The sequence below is a fragment of the Schistocerca piceifrons genome, chromosome X (genome assembly GCF_021461385.2).
Source record: "Schistocerca piceifrons isolate TAMUIC-IGC-003096 chromosome X, iqSchPice1.1, whole genome shotgun sequence".
In the NCBI taxonomy this organism is placed as follows: Eukaryota; Metazoa; Arthropoda; class Insecta; order Orthoptera; family Acrididae; genus Schistocerca; species Schistocerca piceifrons.
The window spans coordinates 107771240-107797089 of record NC_060149.1 but is presented as its reverse complement, the minus strand read 5'-3'; the positions used below and the strand labels follow the sequence as shown (position 1 = coordinate 107797089).

The window sequence follows — 25850 nt, the reverse complement described above, 5'->3', positions numbered from 1 at the left end:
TGAGCCACGGCTTTATCTTGACGGTGAACCTCTTGTTGTGGTGGAGATGCATCAGTTTTTGGGATTGGTTTTTGATACCTAGTTGACTTGGCTCCCTCATATTCGGCAGCTTAAACAGACGTGCTGGTGGCATCTTAATGCTCTTCGTTGCTTGAGTCACACCAGCTGGGGTGCCGATCAGTTTACTCTTCTACGGCTGTACGAGGCGTTAATTCAGTCCCGTCTAGATTATGGGAGCCTGGATTACAGTTCGGCATCACCTTCCGCATTGCAGTTGCTTGACCCCATCCTTCACAGTGGGATCCGACTCGCCACTGGAGCTTTCCGGACAAGCCCTGTCAACAGCATACTTGTGGAGGCAGGTGTCCCTCCATTGCGGTTCCTGCAACAACGATTACTGGCCACTTATGCTACACATGTTTGTAGCTTGCCCTGGCATCCCAATTATCGTCTCCTGTTCCCTCAGTTGGTCGTCCATGTTCCGGAACGGCGGACCCGGTCAGGGTGTACAATCACAGTTTGCGTCAGAGCTCTTCTCTCTGGGCTTGAGGTTTTCCCGCTTCCACTTATTTTCCGGGCCCCTCTGCATATACCCCTCGTGGTGTGTTGCCCTCCCATGCCTTCAGCTTGATTTGGTACAGGGCCCGAAGGACTCAGTCCCTCTTGAGGCCCTCCACCGCCGCTTTCTTTCAATCCTTGCCGCGTTTCAAGGCTCTGACGTTGTGTATACTGACGGTTCAATGGTTGTGTGATATGCGAACCATGAGTGACCCAGCAGACATCAATACAGTAATTGAATTCTTGCCATATCCATCCCAGCATGGCATCGTCAACTGTGGCAATCGCTTCCCGTATTCTCTCCCGGAGCTCTGTTACATCACATGGTAGAGGCAGTACATACACCAGATCTTTAATGTGTCCCCACAGAAAAAAGTCACACTGAGTGAGATCTGCTGATCGGGGAGGCCATTTCACGAAACAGCTGTGCCCTTCTGTAGCATGGCCAATCCATCAATGCGGCAGCTCTGTGTTCAGGTACCGACAAGCTTCACGATGAAAATGGGGCGAAGCCCCATCCTGCTGGAAGATGAATGGAAAGTCCGATTGCATTTGAGGCATTAGTCATTGCTGCAACATTTCCAAGTAGGAATATCCAGTGATAGTGCTCTCGGTGAAGAAGAATGGCCTGTACAGTTTTCGAGGTGACAAGGCACAAAAAACATTTACCTTTGGAGAATCACGCTCAAATTCAATGCATTCGTGTGGATGCTTTGTACCCCTGATTCGACAATTATGCCTGTTCACTTTGCCATTAGTGTTAAAAGTGGCTTCGTCACTAAAAATTAAGTGATCAACAATGCCTTTCCCATCCTCATTCAATTGTTGCAACTGTGAACAAAACTCAAAACGCTTGTCTTTGTCGTCGTCATTGAGCCTCTGCACTAACTCCAGTTTGAATGGTTTCATAGACAGCTTCTGTTGCGAGACTTTCCACACTGTCATTGGTGTCATTTCGAGTTCACGGGATGCACTGATTTCTTTGGACTCCTTATGAATGTTTCTCGTACATGCTCCGCATTCACTCCACTCACACTGGGACGTCCGCTTCTATTTGCCAGGCACAAGCAACCCGTTGTAATGAATTTTTTGTGCCAGTGGTAAATGGCCTTCCTTGTTAGTGGCTTCTTACCATACTTGGTTCTAAACATCTGTTGAACAGCTGTATCACACTTGTTTTTGTCAAACTTCAACACACAGAAAGCTCTCTCCGCACCTGAGCTCACCACATTTGCGACTAGCGCTATCGTCAAATTACCAAACTACACTGTGGTCCTAAAAAAAAAAAAAAAAAAACACACTTTCAGGGTTTTTTGAAAGTGCTCCCAGACTTTATGTACTTTCGTTGAGATTTCCCTTTAAATAGCAAACAGGATACAAAGTGACACAGTGCACTCTGAACTGTGTGTAGCAGCAGTTACCAATAATGCACACACCAGTAACTTATAGGAAGTAAATTTGCACCACGCTCTTACTAATAACAGCTACACTCAAGAGCATTACTTAATCAAATACTGAAATGTTACTGCATGAAGAGCAGAACTAATTTTGGACATAAAGGGCTCCTATCTTGACTGACATGAATAGCACAAATAAAGATGACTAACAGATTAAATAAACTGTTTAAGCTCCTCTACATACACCAGCTTTCCTTAGCAAGAGTAATAATTCATTTTTTCCTAGTAGGTGGAGAATATAATGGGGACCCATAAACTAGTATAGTTTCACTAGTCAACACTCTTTGATTATTACAGTAGAAAAGACTAATTCAAAATGCTAATCATTCACTTCATTTGGAGTAGTTCATAATTTACTTTGCTAGACAATAAAATACAACACTGGGCTTAATTAACTTAAAAAAAGGAACCATTCATGATAGAAATCAAAACCATATTATTTTTGAAAATGAACATAACGTATTTGCCTTTTTATCACATGTGAAGCAGGTATTCTGGACAATAATAATTACACAATCTTGTACTGTAATCCTACAAAACTATATTTTGTAATAAACTAAGGATACTTTAGCAAAAACCACTTTCATGGTTTTTGCTTTAACTTTTACTACTTCTTTTACATTATACAAAAAATTACTTTTAAAACTTGAATGCAAGACTTGTTCATTTAAATCAGGATACTCAGTTTTAGCATCACTTAGGTGAGGACCCTGCATAGGTACGTGATCAGGACAGAAAATATGGTTTCGGGCACAAATTTATGTTTTGTGATTATTATTAAAATGACACACAAATTAACTGGTTCATGCCCACATACACACATCAAAAAAAGTTTTGCATCATCTCGGTTCCGAGAGTTCCGGAACCTGTACAGAAAATTGGAATAGAGATCAACATAAACATCATTTTCACCCTTTTTATTGCTCATGAAAACCACACATTGCATGTTGTACCACCATACAGCAAGACCTTCAGAGGTGATGGTCCAGATTGCTGTACACACCGCTACCTCTAATACCCAGTAGCACATCCTCTTGCATTGATGCATGCCTGTATTCATCGTGGCGTACTATCCACAAGTTCATCAAGGCACCATTGGTCCAGATTGTCCCACTCCTCAATGGCGATTCAGTGTAGATCCCTCAGAGTTGTTGATGGGTTACGTCGTCCATAAACAGCTCTTTTCAATCTATCCCAGGCATGTTCAATAGGGTTCATGTCTGGAGAACGTGCTGACCACTCTAGTCGAGCAATGTCATTATCCTGAAGGAAGTCACTCACAAGATGTGCACGATGGAACCGCGAATTGATGTCCATGAAGACAAATGCCTCACCAATATGCTGCCGATTTGGTTGCACTATTGGTCGGAGGATGGCATTCACGTATAGTACAGCCATTATGGCTCCTTCCATAATGCTACCCTAAAACACCTGGAATCCTCCACCTTGCTGCACTCGCTGGACAGTGTGTGTGAGGCGTTCAGCCTGACCGAGTTGCCTCCAAACACATCTCCAACGATTGTCTGGTTGAAGGCGTATGCGACACTGATTGGTGAAGAGAACGTGATGCCAATCCTGAGCGGTCCATTTGGCATGTTGTTGGGCCCATTGGTACTGTGCTGCATAATGTCGTGGTTGCAAAGATGGACCTCGCCATGAACGTCGGGAGTGAAGTTGCGCATCATGCAGCCTATTGCGCACAGTTTGAGTTGTAACACAACATCCTGTGGCTGCATGAAAATCATTATTCAACATGCTGGCATTGCTGTCAGGGTTCCTCTGAGCCATAATCCATAGGTAGTGGTCATCCACTTCAGTAGTAGCCCTTGAGCGGCCTGAGCGAGGCATGTCATAGACAGTTCCTGTCTCTCTGTATCTCCTCCATGCCCGAACAACATCACTTTGGTTCATACCGAGACGCCTGGACATTTTCCTTGCTGAGAGCCCTTCCTGGCACAAAGTAACAATGCGGGCGCAATCAAATTGCGGTATTGACTGTCTAGGCGTGGTTGAACTACAGACAACACGAGCCATGTTCCTCCTTCCTGGTGGAATGACTGGAACTGATCGGTTGTCAGACCCCGTCCGTCTAATAGGTGCTGCTCATGCATGGTTGTTTACATGTTTGGGCGGGTTTAGTGACATCTCTGAACAGTCAAAGGGACTGTGTCTGTGATTCAATATCCTCAGTCAACGTCTATCTGCAGAAGTTCTGGGAACCGGGGTGATGCAAAACTTTTTTTGATGTGTGTACATTACTGAATGCATGAAGTTAGTGAAGCGGTGGTGATGATTGGTGACAAGTGACATGGTGGCTAAATGGCTCACGGCTCTTGATGTTCAAATGCTCTATAAGATCTCTTCTTGGTGTCGGATTTTCAGCATATTAGAGCCAGTCCTTTATGCCAAGAATACCAAATAATAGCCAGATCCACATCCGAGGCAAATCCTTTATAAAGCAGCTTCCAGTTGCCTCTCTTAGTACTGTCAAAGTGTAGCGTGCTACGGCTAGCTACATACAGTGTTCCGTTCACACAAAGGAGTTGCTCAGTTCGACCACCAAAACCACCTTTTACATCGCGCCATTCCACTTTTGTTGCTTTTACATGTTACAAATACAAGTGCCCTAAACAGGAATCAGCTTTCAATAAACATTTTATTTTTTGAACATACACATATTATAATAATTTATCATTTTAACATATCCTTTTGCTTTTTTCATATATACATTACAAAACTCTGATTTTCTTGCCACAGATCAAGGAGTTTAAATAACACAGAGTACACACTTCATAATTGCAGATACACAGTTACATAATATAAACCTACTTCTAATCTATATAAGTGTTACACAGTTCTTGCAATCCAGGTAGTTTAAGCAGAGATTTGATTAGCACAGTATCCTGTCTTCCTTGAGGATTGAATCAAATCAGTATATTGTTATGGTGTGTAAATTCTATCTAGTTGTCAGATTTTCCTTTATGCAGTCTCAAAACTGCGATCGAGTTGAAGAAAGGAGTGCCGTTGCAATCTTTCTAAATCACCCAGTAACAACCAATGCAAGGAGAAAGTGCACAGAAGTGGTGTTGGGGATTTGACCTCTGCAGGCATCATTGAAAATGTGAAGTTGTTTAATTTCAGGGTCCATGTTGTTTATTTTCAGCCACAGTATGCTATATACTTTGTCAGGTTCAAAGTTAGCTTCTCCTTTTGGATGAACATAGAAATCTGCAGAATCTTTTTTCAATTCACGTAAGCAGAATAGTAATAACCATAGTTTCATCAGATAGAACACTTCCTGAGCAGACAGTTTTGGTAAGGGAAGATTTTGCATATAGTCAAATACAAGTGCTCCAACAAAAGAGTCATTACAATAAAGAGTTTTTATTGCCTTCTTATTATTGTACAACTTCTGAGCATGACAAACATGAATGATCTTTTTGGTGTCAACAGTTTGCTTTGCATTTTCGTTCAGATGTGGACTTCTTATCTTTTGCAGTGGTTCTTTAGAAGTACTGCAGACATTGATTTGAGAATATCCAAATCTATAATCATAATTTTCATTGAAGTACCTTCTATAAAAGTCATATTTTTCTACCTTCGAAACATCTGGATTTTTTTTTTTTTTTTTTTTTTTTTTTTTTTTTTTTTTTTTTTTTTTTTTTTTTTTTTTTTTTTTACAAAAGAGATGCATGAAGACATTTTAGCAGTAACCTCAGTATCAAACTATTGAAACATAGGCCTACAACAGAAAAAATGACATCACATTTGTCGTTGTCGTGTTTAGTCCATAGACTGGATTGATGCAGCTCTCCATGCTACTTTACCCTGTGCAAGCATCTTTATTTCTGAATAACTACTGCATCCTATTTCATCCAATACTAAACTGGTGGTCGCTTGATGTTTCAGAATATATCCTATCAAAGATCCTCCTTTCAGTCAGATAGTGCCACAAATTTCTCTTCTACCCATTTTGTTCAGTACCTCCGCTTAAGTTACATGCTCTATCCATCTGATCTTCAGCATTTTTCTGTAGTGCCACATTTCAAGTGCTTCTATTCTCGTTTGGTCCAAACTGTTTATCGTCATGTTTCACTTCCATTCATGGCTCCACTCCATACAAATACCTTCAGAGAAGACTTCCTAAAACTTAAATACATATTCGATGTTAAAAAATTTCTCTTCTTATGAAATGTTTTTCTTGTGATTACCAGTCTGCATTTTATATCGTCTATACTTTGACCATCATCAGCTATCTTGATGGCCAAATAGCAAAACTCATCTATTATTTTTAGTACTTCATTTCCTATTGTGATTCACTCAGCATCGTCTAATTTAATTCAGTTGCATTCCATTACCCTTGTTTTGATTTTGTTGATATTCATCTTGTATTGTCCTTTCAATACGCTGTCCATTCTATCCAACTGCACTTTCAAGTCCTTTGCAGTCTCTGACAGAATTACAATGTCATCAGCAAACCTCAAAGTTTGTATTTCTTCTCCCAGAACTTGAATCCCTTCTGCAAAATTTTCCTTGGTTTCCTTTACTGCTTTCTCAATGTACTGATTGAATAACATTGGGGATAGGGTACAACACTGCCTCACTCCCTCCTCAACCGTTGTTTCCGTTTCATGCCTGTTGACTCTCATAACTGCCATCTGATTCTGTACAAGTTGTACATAGCCTTCTGCTCCCTGTATTTCACTCCTGTTACCTTCAGAAGTTGAAAGAGAGTGTAGCCATCAACACTGTCAAAAGCTTCCTCTTAGTTTATAAATGCGGGTTTGCCTTTCCTTAATCTATCTTCGAAGAGAAGTCATAGGGGTCAGTATTGCCTGGTGTGTTCGTCTTATTCATTTACCTTTAATTGAGAACATCTGAACTCAGAAGTCAGACATTAAACACAAAACAGCAATGTGATGTACTGCAAACAAGAGGTTTTAAGCAACTAAACAACAGCTGTTAATGTGGCCTTGGCATTGAGAGTGAACAAACTTCAAACTAACAAATATTTCTGAGTCCTATTCAGCTGGCACTAGAGTGGCTTTCGTTCTTGTTTTCTCATTTTATAGCTCACAATGTGTATTTATAGTTGCAATTTATTCCTTTATTAGCATGTTTCACCTTCGTGGGGTATCTTCATACTTATCTATAGGGATAACAAACAAAGTAAAAATTAGGTATGGTACTAGCATTCACGATTCTTAATGTGAATAAGGAATTGCTTCTAACCTTAAAATTTTCCTTCTAAAACATTTTAAAAGCCATAAAATGGCTCTATGCTAGACTTAAGTGCGCACCAAATTGGATGAACCCACAGAGGCCTGATCAAAAACAACTAATGTAATATCGTGTAATGGTGGGATAAATGTTGAATAAATAATCAAACTGAATGAAACATAATAAAGACATACCAGTTGGTCAGAATGGTGCAGTAGTAGGACAACATTCACAAAGAAGTATGCACCTTTAAACAGAATACACAGAGGTGCCGCCGCAACTCCATGGCAGGAGCATCAAGCAGACACACAGGCAAGCAATGGAATGAGGCCTGCATTCAGTGACTGCAGAGGACACACATTGTTGGTACTCAAAGCAGCTGTATGATGGTATATTTAATCCTTACAGAAAACATCTAAAATTAGTTGAGTCGCTGTAGAGATCACAATTAATTGAATCATAGTCACACATAAAAGGAAACATAGAAGTCCTCCAAATAGATGAAATAGTGACAACAGATGCATCTAAATAAAACCATACGGTAACCAACAAAGATGTGTGTCATCCTGTAAACAAGGATAAAACGATTTCCTAAAACAGTAAGTGCCCAGTTAACTTGAAAAGTATAATGTCTAAGAATGAATCAGTTGGGGAGCAGCGATTGATAAACTGAAATAGAAACCCGTTAGAAGAGCCTAACCAAATTAAGTAAAAAAAAAAAAAAAACTGACTTCATCGAATCATAATAGCTTTAGTTCCTAGTAGTTAGCAGATAGTTCATCAATTGTTTGTTTTGATCGCACATGTACATTTAATGATTTGTGACTCTTCCAACAAATCAGGTGTTTTGTCTTTATGAGCACAATATAAAATGCAAAGATCATAAAATGTGAGTGGCCGGTGCCCTGTAGTCTTCAGGTGTTCAGCAAATGCAGAGTGAATTTTTTGGTTAACAATGCTCGCTAAATACATCATTCCAATTTGACCAATGTAGAATTTGTGGCATACATCGCATTTTAATTTCTAAACCCCAGAGGGAGCATACCAGTCTTCAGCAGACCACGTATTATGCATGTAAGAGTTCTGAACTGTATTGTGTGGTGAAAAAGTTTATGTGGTTCTACCATTGCAACATTCTGACCTGCCAGTAAAAGTTTATTCAGGTATGTTTTGCTCAATTTGATTATTTATGTAACGTTATATTCTACACCCCCCCCCCCCCCCCCTCCACCCCAAGAACGATGGACCTTGCCGTCGGTGGAGAAGCTTGCGTGCCTCAGCGATACAGATGGCCGTACCGTAGGTGCAACTACAATGGAGGGGTGTCTGTTGGGAGGCCAGGCAAACGTGTGGTTCCTGAAGAGGGGCAGCAGCCTTTTCAGTAGTTGCAGGGGCAGCAGTCTGGATGATTGACTGATTTGGCCTTGTAACACTAACCAAAATGGCCTTGCTGTACTGGTACTGCGAATGGCTGAAAGCAAGGGGAAACTACAGCCGTAATTTTTCCCGAGGGCCTGAAGCTTTACTGTACGGTTAAATGATGATGTCGTCCTCTTGGGTAAAATATTCCGGAGGTAAAATAGTCCCCCATTCGGATCTCCGGGTGGGGACTACTGAGGAGGACGTCGTTATCAGGAGAAAGAAAACTGGCATTCTACGGATCGGAGCATGGAATGTCAGATCCCTTAATCGAGCAGGTAGGTTAGAAAATTTAAAAAGGGAAATGGATAGGTTAAAGTTAGATATAGTAGGAATTAGTGAAGTTCACTGGCAGGAGGAACAAGACTTTTGGTCAGGCGAATACAGGGTTATAAATACAAAATCAAATAGGGGTAATGCAGGAGTCGGTTTAATAATGAATAAAAAAATAGGAGTGCGGGTAAGCTACTACAAACAGCATAGTGAACGCATTATTGTGGCCAAGATAGACACGAAGCCCATGCCTACCACAGTAGTGCAAGTTTATATGCTAACTAGCTCTGCAAATGATGAAGAAATTGAAGAAATGTATGATGAAATAAAAGAAATTATTCAGATAGTGAAGGGAGACGAAAATTTAATAGTCATGGGTGACTGGAATTCGGTAGTAGGAAAAGGGACAGAAGGAAATGTAGTAGGTGAATATGTATTGGGGCTAAGAAATGAAAGAGGAAGCCGCCTGATACAGTTTTGCACAGAGCACAACTTAATCATAGCTAACACTTCGTTCAAGAATCATAAAAGGAGGTTGTATACATGGAAGAAGCCTGGAGATACTGACAGGTTTCAGATAGATTATATAATGGTAAGACAGAGATTTAGGAACCAGGTTTTAAATTGTAAGACATTTCCAGGGGCAGATGTGGATTCTGACCACAAACTGATTAAAACTGAAGAAAATGCAAAAAAGTGGGAATTTAAGGAGATGGGATCTGGATAAACTGACTAAACCAGAGGTTGTACAGAATTTCAGGGAGAGCATAAGGGAACAATTGACAAGAATGGGGGAAAGAAATACAGTAGAAGAAGAATGGGTAGCTTTGAGGGATGAAGTAGTGAAGGCCGCAGAGGATCAAGTAGGTAAAAAGACGAGGGCTAATAGAAATCCTTGGGTGACAGAAGAAATATTGAATTTAATTGACGAAAGGAGAAAATATAAAAATGCAGTAAATGAAGCAGGCAAAAAGAAATACAAACGTCTCAAAAATGAGATTGACAGGAAGTGCAAAATGGCTAAGCAGGCATGGCTAGAGGACAAATGTAAGGATATAGAGGCGTATCTCACTAGGGGTAAGATAGATACTGCCTACAGGAAAATTAAAGAGATCTTTGGAGAAAAGAGAAACACTTGTATGAATATCAAGAGCTCAGATGGAAACCCAGTTCTAAGCAAAGAAAGGAAAGCAGAAAGGTGGAAGGAGTATATAGAGGGTCTATACAAGGGCGATGTACTTGAGGACGATATTATGGAAATGGAAGAGGATGTAGATGAAGATGAAATGGGAGATATGATACTGCGTGAAGAGTTTGACAGAGCACTGAAAGACCTGAGTCGAAACAAGGCCCCGGGAGTAGACAACATTCCATTAGAACTACTGACGGCCTTGGGAGAGCCAGTCCTGACACAACTCTACCATCTAGTGAGCAAGATGTATGAAACAGGCGAAATACCCTCAGACTTCAAGAAGAATATAATAATTCCAATCCCAAAGAAAGCAGGCGTTGATAGATGTGAAAATTACCGAACTATCAGTTTAATAAGTCACAGCTGCAAAATACTAACGCGAATTCTTTACAGACGAGTGGAAAACTGGTAGAAGCCAACCTTGGGGAAGATCAGTTTGGATTCCGTAGAAATATGGGGACACGTGAGGCAATACTGACCCTACGACTTATTTTAGAAGCTAGATTAAGAAAAGGCAAACCTACGTTTCTAGCATTTGTAGACTTAGAGAAAGCTTTTGACAATGTTGGCTGGAATACTCTCTTTCAAATTCTGAAGGTGGCAGGAGTAAAATACAGGGAGCGAAAGGCTATTTACAATTTATACAGAAACCAGATGGCAGTTATGAGAGTCGAGGGGCACGAAAGGGAAGCAGTGGTTGGGAAGGGAGTGAGACAGGGTTGTAGCCTCTCACCAATGTTATTCAATCTGTATATTGAGCAAGCAGTAAAGAAAACAAAAGAAAAATTCGGAGTAGGTATTAAATGAGACAATTAAAGTAGTAAAGGAGTTTTGCTATTTGGGGAGCAAAATAACTGATGATGGTCGAAGTAGAGAGGATATAAAATGTAGACTGGCAATGGCAAGAAAAGCGTTTCTGAAGAAGAGAAATTTGTTAACATCGGGTATAGATTTAACTGTCAGGAAGTCGTTTCTGAAAGTATATGTATGGAGTGTAGCCATGTAGGGAAGTGGAACATGGACGATAAATAGTTTGGACAAGAAGAGAATAGAAGCTTTCGAAATGTGGTGCTACAGAAGAATGCTGAAGATTAGATGGGTAGATCACATAACGAATGAGGAGGTACTGAATAGGATTGGGGAGAAGAGGAGTTTGTGGCATAACTTGACTAGAAGAAGGGATCAGTTGGTAGGACACGTTCTGAGGCATCAAGGGATCACCAATTTAGTATTGGAGGGCAGCGTGGAGGGTAAAAATCGTAGAGGGAGACCAAGAGAGGAATACACTAAACAGATTCAGAAGGATGTAGGCTGCAGCAGGTACTGGGAGATAAAGAGGCTGTCCAAATAATATCCAGATATAGCAACTGTTATGCAGAGTCACCGTCAGTACTTCATTTAGCTGTGGAATGGAACACATTAGCTACTGAACGCAAGTGAGAGTTGACCTGTGGCCACTAGACTTTGAAAAATTGATGACAAAGAAGATTCCAATTCAATAGGATAGTGTGAATAATTTTTGGACTTGTGACAAAGCCACCTTAATCAACACTGGGTTTTGGTGAAAGATTGGACTATCTCAATTTTCCAGCAATTCAACAATGCCCAAGAGCATTCGGATGTCAACCTGGTCTATTAGAATTTTTTGCAACATCATAAATCAGACTATGAAAGATGTTCTTCATGGATTGCAGATGTTCAGGGATTGAGTAGGAAGTCTAATATTATGTGTGCTTGTGGGATATCATATGTGGAATGTTTAATTAGGGACATTGTAATTCGTCTCACCCCCAACACAGATGTACGCCCACCGACCTTAAGTCAGTCAGATCTGTGTTAGCAGAGGTGTTGCATGTAGTTTATGCTTTTGAAGTGTCTATGATGGCCCTAATGACGATTAACAAAATGCTATGGAACTTTTGTAATGTATTAAACATGTCTCTCCCAGTGACAGCCTGCCCGCTCCGTTCTACTCGATTTCTTGAGTTTCAGAGATGTCACATATGGGTACTGCTTAGTTTGCCTGAGTGTTTCACCTTACATGCACATTGGGTTTACCCTTGTTGTGATGCTGACAAGGGAACCTCCCCATCGCACCCCCCTCAGATTTAGTTATAAGTTGGCACAGTGGATAGGCCTTGAAAAACTGAACACAGACCAATCGAGAAAACAGGAAGAAGTTGTGTGGAACTATGAAAAAATAAGCAAAATATACAAACTGACTAGTCCATGGGCAACATATGCGAGGATCCGAGCTCAGGAGCGTCGTGGTCCCATGGTTAGCGTGAGCAGCTGCGGAACGAGAGGTCCTTGGTTCAAGTCTTCCCTCAAGTGAAAAGTTTAATTTTTTATTTTCAGACAATTATCAGAGTTCAGGCACTCACACATAATCAGCTTCGCTCTCCAAAATTCCAGGACATGTTCAGATTTGCTTGGACATATGCAGGATTTGACGGTCTACACACGGAAAAATTTGAAAACATTAAAAACATATGTTTTGACAGAGCACAGAGAAAACTGTGCGACTGTGAAACTGTTGCATTCATTTGTTGCAGTTAATGTGACACACTCTTATGTTTTCATCACTTTTTTGGAAGTGATTATCACATCCACAAGAAAACCTAAATCGGGCAAGGTAGAAGAATCTTTTTACCCATTCGCCAAGTGTGCAAGTTAGGTGGGTCGACAACATATTCCTGTCATGTGACGCACATGCCGTCACGTGTCGTATAGACGTGTTTTCCTGTGGAGGAATCGGATGACCTATGACGTTGCGATCAAATGTTTTCGGTTCCTATTGGAGAGGCACGTCCTTTCATCTACTAATCGCACGGTTTTGCGGTGCGGTCGCAACACACAGGCACTAAACTTATTACAGTGAACAGAGACGTCAATGAACGAACGGATAGATCATAACTTTGCAAAAATAAAATGAGTAAACTTTTTGCTCGAGGGAAGACCACTCGCTCCGCAGCAGCTCACGCTAACCACGGGACCACGATGCTCCTGAGCTCGGATCCTCTTTTATGTTGCCTATGTTGCCCATGGACTACTCAGTTTGTATATTTCGCTTATTTTTTCATTCTTCCACACAACTTCTTCCTGTTTTCTCAATTGATCTGTGTTCAGTTTTTCAAGGCCTATCCAATGTGCCAACTTATAACTAAATCTGAGGGGGGTGCAATGGGGAGGTTCCCTTGTGAGTGCCGAAAGTGTTTTTGTAAGGGATACACTGCAGAAGTATGTTAGTCTGATAGGAGATGTGTCTGTGATTCAGATCAACATTATTTCAGAAAGTGATCATGCAGGGGTTGCATGAAAAATACTGTTATCAGAAAATTAGGAATCTATCCATTATATTCTTACTTGATACAGGTGCTTCTGTCTCTGTGATCAATCAATCGATATACTTTAGTATTGTCGACCTTTGGACAGTGTGCATTCCAGATTGTGGGCTTACGGGCAACATGAAGTTCCTTTTATAATGCAAACAAAGCTCTGTGAGATGTGTAAACAGATGACCGGGCCATTGCCTTTTCACATGGTCACTGATCTGCCTGTAGAAAATTTTTTGGCTTGATGCATGTTCAGCTTTTAGTTTTCTCTTCAATATACAGTTAATAATATCCAGCCTTCAGTGCCGTGTACAGAAACTGACACTTTATGTTCCCAGTTTGTGCCATTGTGTAAGCCTGCTCTAGAAACAGTCTTAAATTTTCAAGGACATTATTTTAAAACTTTCTATAGTGCTGTGTTTTTCTGGAGTCCATCATTCTATTGGCTATTCATGATGAATCGAAAATGTAATTAAACAGGTTGGAAAAATAGCAAGTGCTTTAACCTGTTCTTTATAGTCAGTGGGTTTTTTTCCATAATGGTTGTATGTAAGCGTAGTGACACCTGTCTGGTTGACTTTAAACTTAATGTCAGTGCCCAAGAAGAAGTGGATACATATCCCTTACCCCAGCTGTACAAACATTCTTCCAAATAAGCTGTTGGCCTATTCTTTTTGAAGTTTGATGTGACAGAGGTTTTTTCCCCAGCTTCTGTTGACTAAGGAGTCAAAGAAAATCTTGGTATTAAATATGCCTTTTGGCCTTTACCAGTATAATAAATTGCCAAGTGGACTCATGAGAGACCCTTTTTTTTCGAACAGTTGAGAACAGATACAGTTGAACCTGATTTATACGCAACTCTGTTTTGCATAATTCTGATTTATGTGTAAAGTTTTGTCAGTCTTGGCAGAATGTAATTTAAAAATGTGTTAATTAAACATTATATATATGTGATGCATTTTTACGTAATTCAGTGTTATATGTAGCAAATTCCAGAGAAAGAAATTGAGTTTTGCATATTTGTAAAGAGCATTGTTGTTTGAAAAAAAAAGCCCTGTGGTACAGTCCTTAAAATTGTTGGTGTATACAAGTACAGTGAGCAATTGGTGCTGGTGCTGTGGAGACAAGGGACAAAGACAAGGTTAGTCAGAGCAGGCGGCATGGAAATAAATACACTCTTGATGCTGTTGTTTTCAATACGAGAATTTCTTTTGTGGTAACAATTGAGAAGATAAAAGTGATTCTATCATTCAATCGCTTTCGATCAACCATGGAGAACAGAAAAAGGAAAGGTGCACACCAGGTCAGAAAGTAAAATTCATACTAAAAGTGGATGCTAATCCACACAAAACAAAATTTGAAATTGCTTTAAACTTAGGAATGTACACTCATCAGCAAAAGAAACAGTATTTTGAACACGTTTTTAAAACTGGGTGCAAAATGCAGTCGTCAGCAAGAAGGGAGTTATGTAGATTTGGGAAAGGCACTTTTTACATGGTTTGAGCAAAAACTGGCTGCAGCTCTACTGAACATTGGCAACAATCTGAAAGCAAAGATGATAGCTTTAGGTAGAAATGTGAACATCACTGTTGATTTCAAGGCTTCATCAGGATGGTTACAAGGATTTAAAGATCGTTATGGAATCACAGTAAGAAAAATCTCTGGTGAATCGAAAGCTGTGGATAATGTCATGGTGCAACACTGGATTGATGAGATTCTGCTAGGTATCTTACCTCAAAGCATGTATGACTGTGATGAGACTGGTGTGTTCTACAGACTGGTTTCTAGAAAAACATCAGCTGAGTAGAGTTACTCATGCCATGGAGGGAAGAAAAGTAAAATTCACGTAACAGTTCATCTTGTCCATGAATGAATGCAGATGGATCTGACAAACTTTCTCCACTTTTGATTAGAAAATCTAAGAATCCGAGGTGTTTCAAAGGTGCAAAGATGAAACCTACAGATTATGAATGCAATAGAAATTCTTGCATTGCTATGATTTTAATGGGACAGTGGTTAAAAAAACCGGACATTAAGAAAAAGTGAGAGAGAATTCTTCTTCTTATGGATCTGCCTGCAGCACATCCACCCCAAGTAGTTTTGGAAAATGTTTGAGTGCAGTTTTTCCCTCCAAATTGTGCCAGTGTTCTACAGCCACTTGATTTGAGCATTATTGCATATTTCGAAGTGCATTATAGAAAAAAAAAATTGTTCAGTATTTGATAGCACTGACTGATGCAGGAAATTAAAATCTCTCCATTAATTTACTATTAGTCATGAAATTTATTTCCACTGTCTGGCAGCTGGCATCATCGTCCACAATAAACAACAGTTTCCGTAAAGCTGGTGCCTTACTGGAAGAGACTGCCTCTGATGATGACAGTGTGTGTACACAAAACTACAGGATGAGGAGATTATTGCTGATGTGCATCAGCAATGTGGTGATGATCGAGGACGTGGACCAACTTCAAGTGACAGTGATGGAGATGGAGATGACGACTTGAATCTTGAAACACTTAAACCTAGTGAAGTGCTAAGTGCAATCAATTTGTGCAGGCATTACATCAGTGTGAAAAGCTGTAGTAAAAAATTAATAAATTTACAAAATGAAGTTTATACGCTTAATGCACAAAAAGTGAAACAAGCAAAATTATCTGATTTCCTTAATGCAAGATAAAGTTCAATATAATGTACTTTCTCTTTAATGCTGTATCTTTATTGTTTGTACAGTGCAAAGTGCCAAATTACAATACAGTAACTAATTTCTCTAAAGCAGGACCAAATAATATTTTTTTTTCTTTTAATACTGTACTCTATCTTGTTCGTTTGTGAGGTTTACACATGGAATGTCCTCCCTCCCCAGCTGTGAAAGATATGATGTGCGTTATTGTATCTGTCTGACTTCTAAGTAATTTGAAGTTTCAAGTAATCTCTTCTCTTTCTCTTGATATATGTAGGTATGAATCAGGTTCAACACTATTCTCCAGTGCACCATCTGTCTTGATGATGTCCCATTTACACATTGTACAAATGAGGAACATCTACAGTATTTGCTTTGGGATTTCTCTGCTCTTTCTGAAAAGGACTTCAAGTGCAATTCTTCTGAATGTTAATTTTTTTCAACCTTCCATCACCTATCTAGGATACATCCTCAGTAAAGAGGATTTACTTCAAGGTGATCAAACATATGCTGGTTCGAAAGTCTGAAGGACCTCCAGCAGCAAGCATGGAGGAGATGAAAGGACCTAAATCACATCGTCACTGGTTGGATGCTGGAGGTTGCACCACTGTTGCAGAAATCCCTCAGATGCGAAACTGATGCTGGATCTGAAGGTGATTGTGATGCCTGCAGAGCAACCCCCATGCCGTCACTACCAGAGCTAACTGACCTCCTCGTCGCACCAAAATTGACACCTTGATCCAATACTGTGTCCACCCAAAGGTATGTGCCCAGACGGGAGCACTCACACAAAAGGATGTTGCTTCTTTGATTTGAACAGGCAGCACTAATGAAAGGCTGTCCAGTGCCCCTTAAGAACGCCCAGGCAGCGTCCCCACTGGATGTAGTTCTAATGAGGGGTATCCATAGCATTGCATGATCCATTGATACATGCCATGGAATTAGAAGAAAATCATTCTGAGAATACGTTGAAATTTGCCTTGCAAATACTTCTATGTCTTCTAACACTGTTTTCATCACAACACACTCTTTATTATCTAAAATTTTTTGTGATTTTGTGTAGGATATGTAAGCAATATTGACCTTGTGTTTTAGTTCATGTTGTCACCACCACCACCACCACCACCACCACTGTTGAATAAATGTGTTTCTGTCCCCACAAAGAACATACATTGCTAGAAATTTTTGTTTTATTCGTTAAACAGGTTTTGATAACTTCTTTCTTTGTTTTATTATTTTATGTAAAATTGTTTTTGTACTGTGTGAGAGAAGAAAAGAAAGACTGTGTTTAGAATTTTGAACTGTCTAGGGGCCCGGTCTTGGAAACATTGGAAACCACAAAAGAGAGAAATAGAACTCTGTTTCTCATTTTGTTTGCGTTGAACCATTACATTCAGTGACGAGAGTCAGTCTGTATCAACAAAATATTAAATTATATTGATTATTTGCAGTAGTAAACAAGAAAATTTGCAGTATAAAATAGCTTATTACATGTAATTTGTGTTCTAGATTGGTGCAGATGGAAGACGGAGTCAGATATATTTGGCCCTTTCAACAGCAGCGGAATTTAGAGATCATTTATCAACATTTAGTGACTATTATGCATCTTTAGGCCCTCCAAACCCAGAAAATGTACCAGAAGATGGAAAATTAAAGTCAGAAATGATGATAAAAGATAACAGACGATACTACCTAGATCTTAAGGAAAATTCTCGTGGACGGTTTTTAAGGGTAAGTATGTGTACTGTAAGTTCCACACACCTGATAACTGTTGTTAATGTTGGACAGTTTTGTGTACATTTATTGATTGACATGTTTCATTTTGTTTTATAGTGATGATTTTATCATCTAATTCTGAATGAAATTTGGTGAATAATGTAAAACTTGATAACACTGACTAAAACTAAAGAGCAAAAAATATTGGTTCGATTTCAAAAAGTACTTATTTATCAGACATTCAGTTTTTTAAGGTTCCCGTTTTTACGTGTCTTCCTCTTCAGAAGTATGCAAGTGACCGACCGGGGATTTGGTGTTTGTGTAGTCCTTATTGTTTCATCATTTGGGAATATGGTGAGACTGGACAGTGAAAAGATTGGGAATTCATACAGGCACTCATAACCATGGTGTTGAGTGCCCCACAAACCAATCATAACCAAAACATAATCGTCATCGTCATGCACACAATTGCCATCACTGGGAGTTCAGACCAGAATGCAGCTGTCACTTGGAACGAAAGCAGCAATCTGTAGGGGGTGGGGAAAGTGAAGGGATAGTGGGGAGGGGGGGGGGGGGGGGGGGGGAAGAACACAGTCTGTTAAAACGTCCAGGAAATACGCAGGTGGGGGGAAAAGAAGAGCACTGTCTGTTAAAATGTGCAGGGAATAGACATAGGCATGAAGACTGTGGGGCAGAGAGATTGGGGGGGGAGGGGGGGGGCTGGTAGAGTGGAAAAAGAGAGGAGCAGGGAAGGGGAAAGACAGGTGGGAGCGTTGGCAGAGTATGGCACACAGTGAGGTGTTGGGCGTATATAGGGAGGAGGCGATAGGAGAGAGGGGGCATAACTTTTGCATGGAGGATGTGGTGGCCGTAGGTTACCCAAAATTGAGGCCAGGATAATTCTGGGAGCAGAGAATGTATTGTAAGGGTCATTTCCGTCTGCACAGTTCAGAAATGCTGGAGGTGGAGGGGAATATCCCGATCACTCAGGTTGTGAAGAAGCCATTGAAATCGAGCATGTTATGTTCAACTGCATGTTGTGCCACAGGATGGTCTACTTTGCTCTTGCCCTCAGTTTTGCAGTGGCCATTCATCCTAATGGATAGCTGGTTGCTAGTCATATAAATGTAAAAAGCTGTGTAATGATTGCAGCAGAGCTGGTATATGACATGGCTTCTTTCACAGGTGGCTCAGCCTGTGACGGGATTGAAATAGGAAGCGTGGGGTAGGTGGAATGGGCAGGCCTTGCACCTAGGTTTTCCCAATGGATATGATCCCTGTGGCGAGGGGTTGGAATTGGGAGTGGTGTAGGGATGGACTAGAATGTTAGAATACCACTTTAGGAGGGGTGGGTAGGATCTTGGGTATGATATCCCTTATTTCAGGGCATGATGATAGGTAATCAAACCCTTGACGAGGGATGTAGTTCAGTTGTTCTGGGATGGTATTCAATTATGAAGGAGGCACTCCTTTGTAGCTGGTTCTTGGTGTGGTGGGAAGATTGGGGGTGTGTTGGGATATCTGTTTGCAGACTATGTCGGGGGTGGGGGCAGGGTAGTAACACAGGTTACAGAATATGCCAAGCACTCATTTGTGATCACTTAAAAATATCGATTTTTTGGTGACTCACCGGAACGCACTAGGAGGCCGACCCAAGTGGCCTCTACAAGTGGACCTGTGAACTGCATGGACATGCACAGTCTGAAATCACATGCATAACAAGTTAAGATATATCACTTCTCCCTTCTAGGGGCTTGGAAAACAACATGCATATATAAAAACACTAGACACAAAAAATGCATAGTAAGGAAAAAAACAGTGATCCCACAAAGCACTGATATTATGAATCAAGAAAACACCAGTGACAGCACTGATGTCCATTTCATCGCCCAACGGCTGCTGCAGCGTGTGGCTAGCAGTCACCAGCAAGTAGTACGGAAGTGATGAGGAGCCTGCTGCCCCCTTCGCCAGTGACAGTGGTGGAGGGGAAAACGGGCTGCGTGATGTAGAATGAAGGCGGTCAGCACAGGCGCACCATGAAATCCCAGTCACCACAGTAGCATAGGAAGCGGAGTCACGCTTCATGATGTCACTCATGCAGAAGAGATGGAGCCTGCCTGCCTCCTATTGCGGGAGGCCTACCACAGCTGAAGTCCCAAGACACGAGAAATGGGTGGCGGGGGGAGGGAAAGAGGGGGGGGGGGGGGAAGAGAGAGAGAGAGAGAGAGAGAGAGAGAGAGAGAGAGAGAGAGGGAGAGAGAGAGTGGGGGGTGGGGGGGGGGAGGGGCCGCCATAGGTGGGCAGATTAAATCTGTCAGGAAGTTTCATATCAGCGCACACTCCGCTGCAGAGTGAAAATCTCATTCTGGAAACATCCCCCAGGCTGTGGCTAAGCCATGTCTCCGCAATATCCTTTCTTTCAGGAGTGCTAGTTCTGCAAGGTTCGCAGGAGAGCTTCTGTAAAGTGTGGAAGGTAGGAGACGAGGTACTGGCAGAAGTAAAGCTGTCAGTACCGGGCGTGAGTTGTGCTTCAGTAGCTCAGTTGGTAGAGCACTTGCCCGCGAAAGGCAAAGGTCCCGAGTTCGAGTCTCGGTTGGGCACACAGTTTTAATCTGCCAGGAAGTTTCATATCAGCGCACACTCCGCTGCAGAGTGAAAATCTCATTCTGGTAAGGGAGAGTTCATATGCAGAGAACCGCATATTAATTATGGGAAAAACACCAAATTATGTAAGATGTATATTAGGCTTTGCAGGCCTCAGGTGGGGTATTATACTACTTCGCTTGATGTTAAGTCCCATAGTGCTCAGAGCCACTACTTCGCTTGATAACTAATATTTCCATTGTAATGTCACATGAAGATGTATCTCTTTATACACTGATCTGAAGAGGGGGATTTACAACCCCAAGAAAGAGTTGTGAGACAAAAACAAAAGTTGGTAGGACTGTTTCTACATCTGAAAGGTAGTCTCTCTTCAGATTTTGTGCCAGTTGCATAAGACTGGCACTAGTAGCGCCACTATCAGCATGCAAATCGGGTTGATTGGACATGGTAAGTCGATGTTAATCAAGAATGCCTTTGAGGTGGCAAAGACACCTTTAACAACACCTGACTGCATTTGAATGAGGTTGTGTAATAGAACTACGAGAAGCTGGATATTCCTTCTGCAATACTGCAGAAAGACTTGGCAGGAATGTAGCCACTGTACATGACTGTTGGCAGCGGTGGTCACGTGAAAGTACAGTCACAAGAAGACTGCCCTCCAGACAGCCACGTGTCTACTACAGAGAGGGATGATGATCATGTTCTCTGTATGGCTCTGGTGCATAGTACTGCATCTGTAGCAGCTATATTAACAGCAGGTGACACCACAGTGACACAGCAAACTGTTACAAATCAGTCACTTCAAAGATGGCTACGAGCCAGATGCCCTGTAGCATGCATTCCGCTAATCCCAAACCACTGCCATTTTTGACTTCAGTGGTGTCAAGCAAGAGCTCAGTGGAGGGCAGGGTGGAGGTCTGTTGTGTTTTCTGATGAAAGTTGGTTCTGCCTCGATGCCAGTGATGGTTGTGTGTTGGTTAGGAGGCCAGTTGAGGTCCCGCAACCAACCTGTTTGCATGCTAGACGCACTGGACCTACACGTAGAGTTATGGTCAGGAGCGCGATTTCATGCAACAGCAAGAGTTCTCTCATGGTTATCCCACACACCCTGACTGCAAATTTGTGCATCTATCTGGTGATTTGACCTGTTTTGCTGCCATTCATCAACAGTATTCCAGGGGTGTTTTCTAACATGATAACACTTGTACACGTACTGCTTTTGTAATCCTACATGCTCTACAGAATGTTGACATGGTGCCTTGGCCTGCTTGATCACCAGTCTGTCTCAGTTGGAGCTCATATGGGACATATCAGACAACAACTCCAGTGTCATGCACAACCAGCATTAACCATCCCTGTATTGACAACCCAGTGCAACAGGCTTGAAACTCCATCCCATAAACTGTCATCTGACACCTGTACAACACAATGCATACACATTTGCGTGCTTGTATTCAACATCCTGATAGCTACACCTATTATTAATGTTCCAGCTTTTCACATTTAGAATGGTGTGTCTCGTATTTACATTAACCTGTGACCTTGCAGTGTTAATCACTTAAATACATTACCTAGACTAATTTACTCCCAAAATTTCATTAATCTGCTTTTTTTTCTTGGTGTTGCAATTTTTTCCCATCAGTGTATGTTCCTCTCGTACATCAGTGCAAATTTAGAGTCTCCCCATTGTATATTAAAAAGCTTAAAGTCTCTTAGAAATAGGACTAAGCTACTGAAGACAAATCACAACTAACCAGTTTGGAGCATTTTAACAGTACTGAGCTAAGAGAAATTTGTCTAAAGTATGAATGCTATGGCTTCCTCTTTCGGAACATAAAGGTAGTTAGTTCCAGGCAGCTGATGGATGAAAGCTCCAGGGAGAAATAAGAAACTAAGAAAATTTTTGAGTTAGAAAATCAGTAAAAAAATGTAGTGAGGTGCAGACCTGTAGTTGTGTTACGTTTTAACACCCTCATTTTACTAAGGAATCTGGGAGCTTGGTTTCATTATGCCATTTACTGCTTTGTGGCCACCTTCATGTTCGTTTACAAGTTCCAGATATTCTGGAATATAGTGGTCTCAGTGCAGGAATGATTTCCATGGATGAAATTTTGTTTGGAGTAGAATGAGACAGTAAAATAGGAAGAAAAGAAAAATCCCATGTAGGAAATGTAGGCAACAGAATAAACAAGTTTCTTTTCCCATGTGTACTATTTTTTCCTTACCTTCAATTTCAGAGTTTCCTTTCACCATCACATCATTGCATATGCAGTGACTGAATGAGGTGGTGCTGTGGTAAAACACTCAAGTTGTATTCAGGAGAACAGTGGTTCAAATCTTCATTTGCTCATCCAGATTTTAGTGTTCTGTGATCTCCCTAAATGATTTAAGGTGAATGTTGATATGGCTCCTGTGAAGGGGCACAGCAAATTTCTTTCTGTATTCTTTCTCAGTCTGAGCTTGTGTCCTGTCTCTAATGACCTTCTCATCAACAGGAAATTTAACCATAACCTTCCATGTGGTTTTTTTTCCATTTGCAGTACATAATACAGTACAGTGTTCCCAATTTACTAAAGAAAGTTACTGATAGCACCACAATGAGTATGCTATTACCTTGGCCCGTTTATGCAGGTACACTTTAAAGTAAGTGTGATACTGTCTTAAATAACATCTGAAAGTATTAATTAAGACATTTTATGTTTGTTAAACTTTAGCCAATTAAAAATGTTTTCATTCATCTCGACCAGTTTGCAGCCTAGACAACACAAACACTTCCCAATATTACTACAGTCAGCTGTTGTTTAAATCTTTCAGTATCTTAAAAATTCTTCAGGTGAAGACACTAACCAAGGTTTTGATCAAACAAGGCTCCATCAATTCAAAACATTTGTAAAAAAAAATGAAAAAAGAAGAACGTCCTTAGCAACAGTCCCTCATAAACGAAGATGTATTCACGTATTATACTGGTTGTACACTGTGTGTGGTCAGTCTCAATGTCATAAACCAGTTATGCACTACTCATTCCTTTAGTTGTTTCTTCCTGTATTATGTCAGGAGTGGAGGATGTATGTTTGCTGATGAAGTGTGCGAGGAAATCTGGTGATAGGCGTATTTATGTATTCCGGCTTTCAGAAAACAGTTCCTTCTGTCATATCTGATAATCTGGTGCTAAAGTAATCTTGAATTGTGCTGTGTTTGCTATGTGACAGTGTACCTTCTTTGAGAGACAGCTATTTCAAACTGATGTTAAAAGTGAAGGCTCTGTAGTTACATCTACTTCTATATCTATACTCTGCAATCGACCATACAGCACGTGGCGGAGGGTACCCCATACCACTACTAGTCATTTCCTTTCCTGTTCCACTCACAGACAGAATGAGGGAAAATCAACTATATGCCTCTGCATGAGCCCTAATTTCTCGTATCTTATCTTCGGGGTCCTTATGCGCAATGTATGTTGGAGGCAACAGAATCTTTCTGCAGTCAGCTTCAAATGCCAGTTTGTTAAATTTTCTCAATAGTGTTTATCAAAAAGAATGTCACCTTACCTCCAGAGATTCCCATTTGAGTTCCTGAAGGATAAAAGGTGAACTATTACTGCTATGGCAAATCTCATGTAAAAATTGTTTGTTTCTGTGAGACGTGGGTGCATCATACATACAACCAGATAAAGAAGTCCGAACAATTGTTTGTTGATGCAGGGATACCTTCTTAAAGTCATTAAACTACTGTTCACATCACTTGTTAATTCAGCTGAAATTTAAACAATTTCTATCTGAAATGACTGAAAATTATTCTAGAGAGAAGAAGAAAGGAAGAAGTGGGGCAAGGTTGTAGTCTCCTATTCATTTAATGTGAATTTTAAAAGCATAAAATTATGTGAATCTCAAAGTTATAATTAATTTCCAGGTGTCTCAAACAATCACCCGAGGTGGTCCACGTTCTCAGATAGCTATACCAGCACAGGGAATGATTGAATTTAGAGATGCATTAACAGATCTTCTGGAAGAATTTGGAACTGATGATGGAGGATTCAAAGGAGAACTCCCAGAAGGAAGGCACATGCGGGTTGAGAATAAGAATTTCTATTTTGACATTGGTCAGAACAACAGAGGAATCTACATGCGGATCTCTGAAGTAAGTCAGAAACATTTGGCATTTTCTCACATAAACTCAAGTTAAAATCTAGTTGAAAAGCTATGCTTAAAAAAAAACCGTAGTCATTGTGGCCACCTGTTTATATTCTGCACATTTTTCTTAATAAATTCTGCAGAATCCGTAATATTTCCATATTTTATTCCTTATTTGTTTAATTTTTATTGAATTGGGCATCTGGTTCAATGAAACAAAATTACAATCTCAGAATTAAAATAATACTGAGAACAGTAATAGTAAACACACAGTATCTAGAGTTACCTCATTTTACAAATGTTAATAATGGACAAGGATATCAGAGTTGAGAAAACTGTATAAAACTAACATCAGGATGGATGGAACAGGTAAAGAAGTCTATATTCTGTTTATGTGAACAGTTCTTTGTTGTTGTTGTTGTTGTTGTTGTTGTCTTAAGTCTGATTTGATGCAGCTCTCCATGCTGCTCTATCCTGTGCAAGCCTCTTCATCTCTAAATAACTACTGCAGCCTACATTCTTCTCAGTCTGCTTACTGTACTCACCTTTGGTCTGGCTCTATGAATTTTAACCCCCCCCCCCCTCCCCCCCATCCTCCCCCGAAATTGATTTAGATGCTATTTAATCAACATATGAATTGCTCTCCATCCTTCTTCAGTAACTCACCAAATACAAGACTACAAAGTATACACTGAAAATCGTAACAGCTTAACACACTGCCTCATACTGAATATGACCACGAAGTAAATTAAACATGTCAGAGATTGTATAAGACTTTATAATAATATTATTTTCATCACAACCTGTCAAAATTATGATAAGACACAGTGCAATCCAATAAGAACAAATTCTCCATCGACACAGGTGACCACAGGAGAGCGATACGCACATATATAGATCTCGGTAGTATCACGTACACAGAGTATAAAAGGGCAGTGCATTCAATGAGATGTCATTTGTATTCAGGTGATTCATGCGAAAAGGTTTCTGACGTGATTATGGCTGCGTGGTGGGAGTTAACAGACTTTGTACATTGAATGGTAGTTGGAGCCAGATGCATATGACATTACATTTCGGAAATAGTTAGTGAATGTCAAGAGTGTACTGAGAGTGCCAAATTTCAGGCATTACCTCTCACCACGGACATCGCAGTGGCTGATGCACTTCACTTAATAACCGAGAGCAGTGGTGTTTGCGTAATTCGGACAGTGTGGCAAAATTTGCCGTTGATGGGCTACGGCAGCAGACGACCACCATGAGTGCCTT

General features: G+C 40.6%; 1 protein-coding gene across 2 annotated transcripts in view; it reads left to right on the top strand.

The window, feature by feature from the left end:
* Positions 1-25850, top strand: part of LOC124721590 (transcriptional activator protein Pur-beta) — a 336588-nt gene that overhangs the window by 290072 nt on the left and 20666 nt on the right. For both annotated transcript variants that reach the window (XM_047246639.1, XM_047246640.1), the window contains 2 exons: positions 17644-17865; positions 24364-24591. In XM_047246639.1, coding sequence (XP_047102595.1) covers positions 17644-17865; positions 24364-24591 — 450 coding nt within the window. The remainder of the gene's footprint in view (positions 1-17643; positions 17866-24363; positions 24592-25850) is intronic.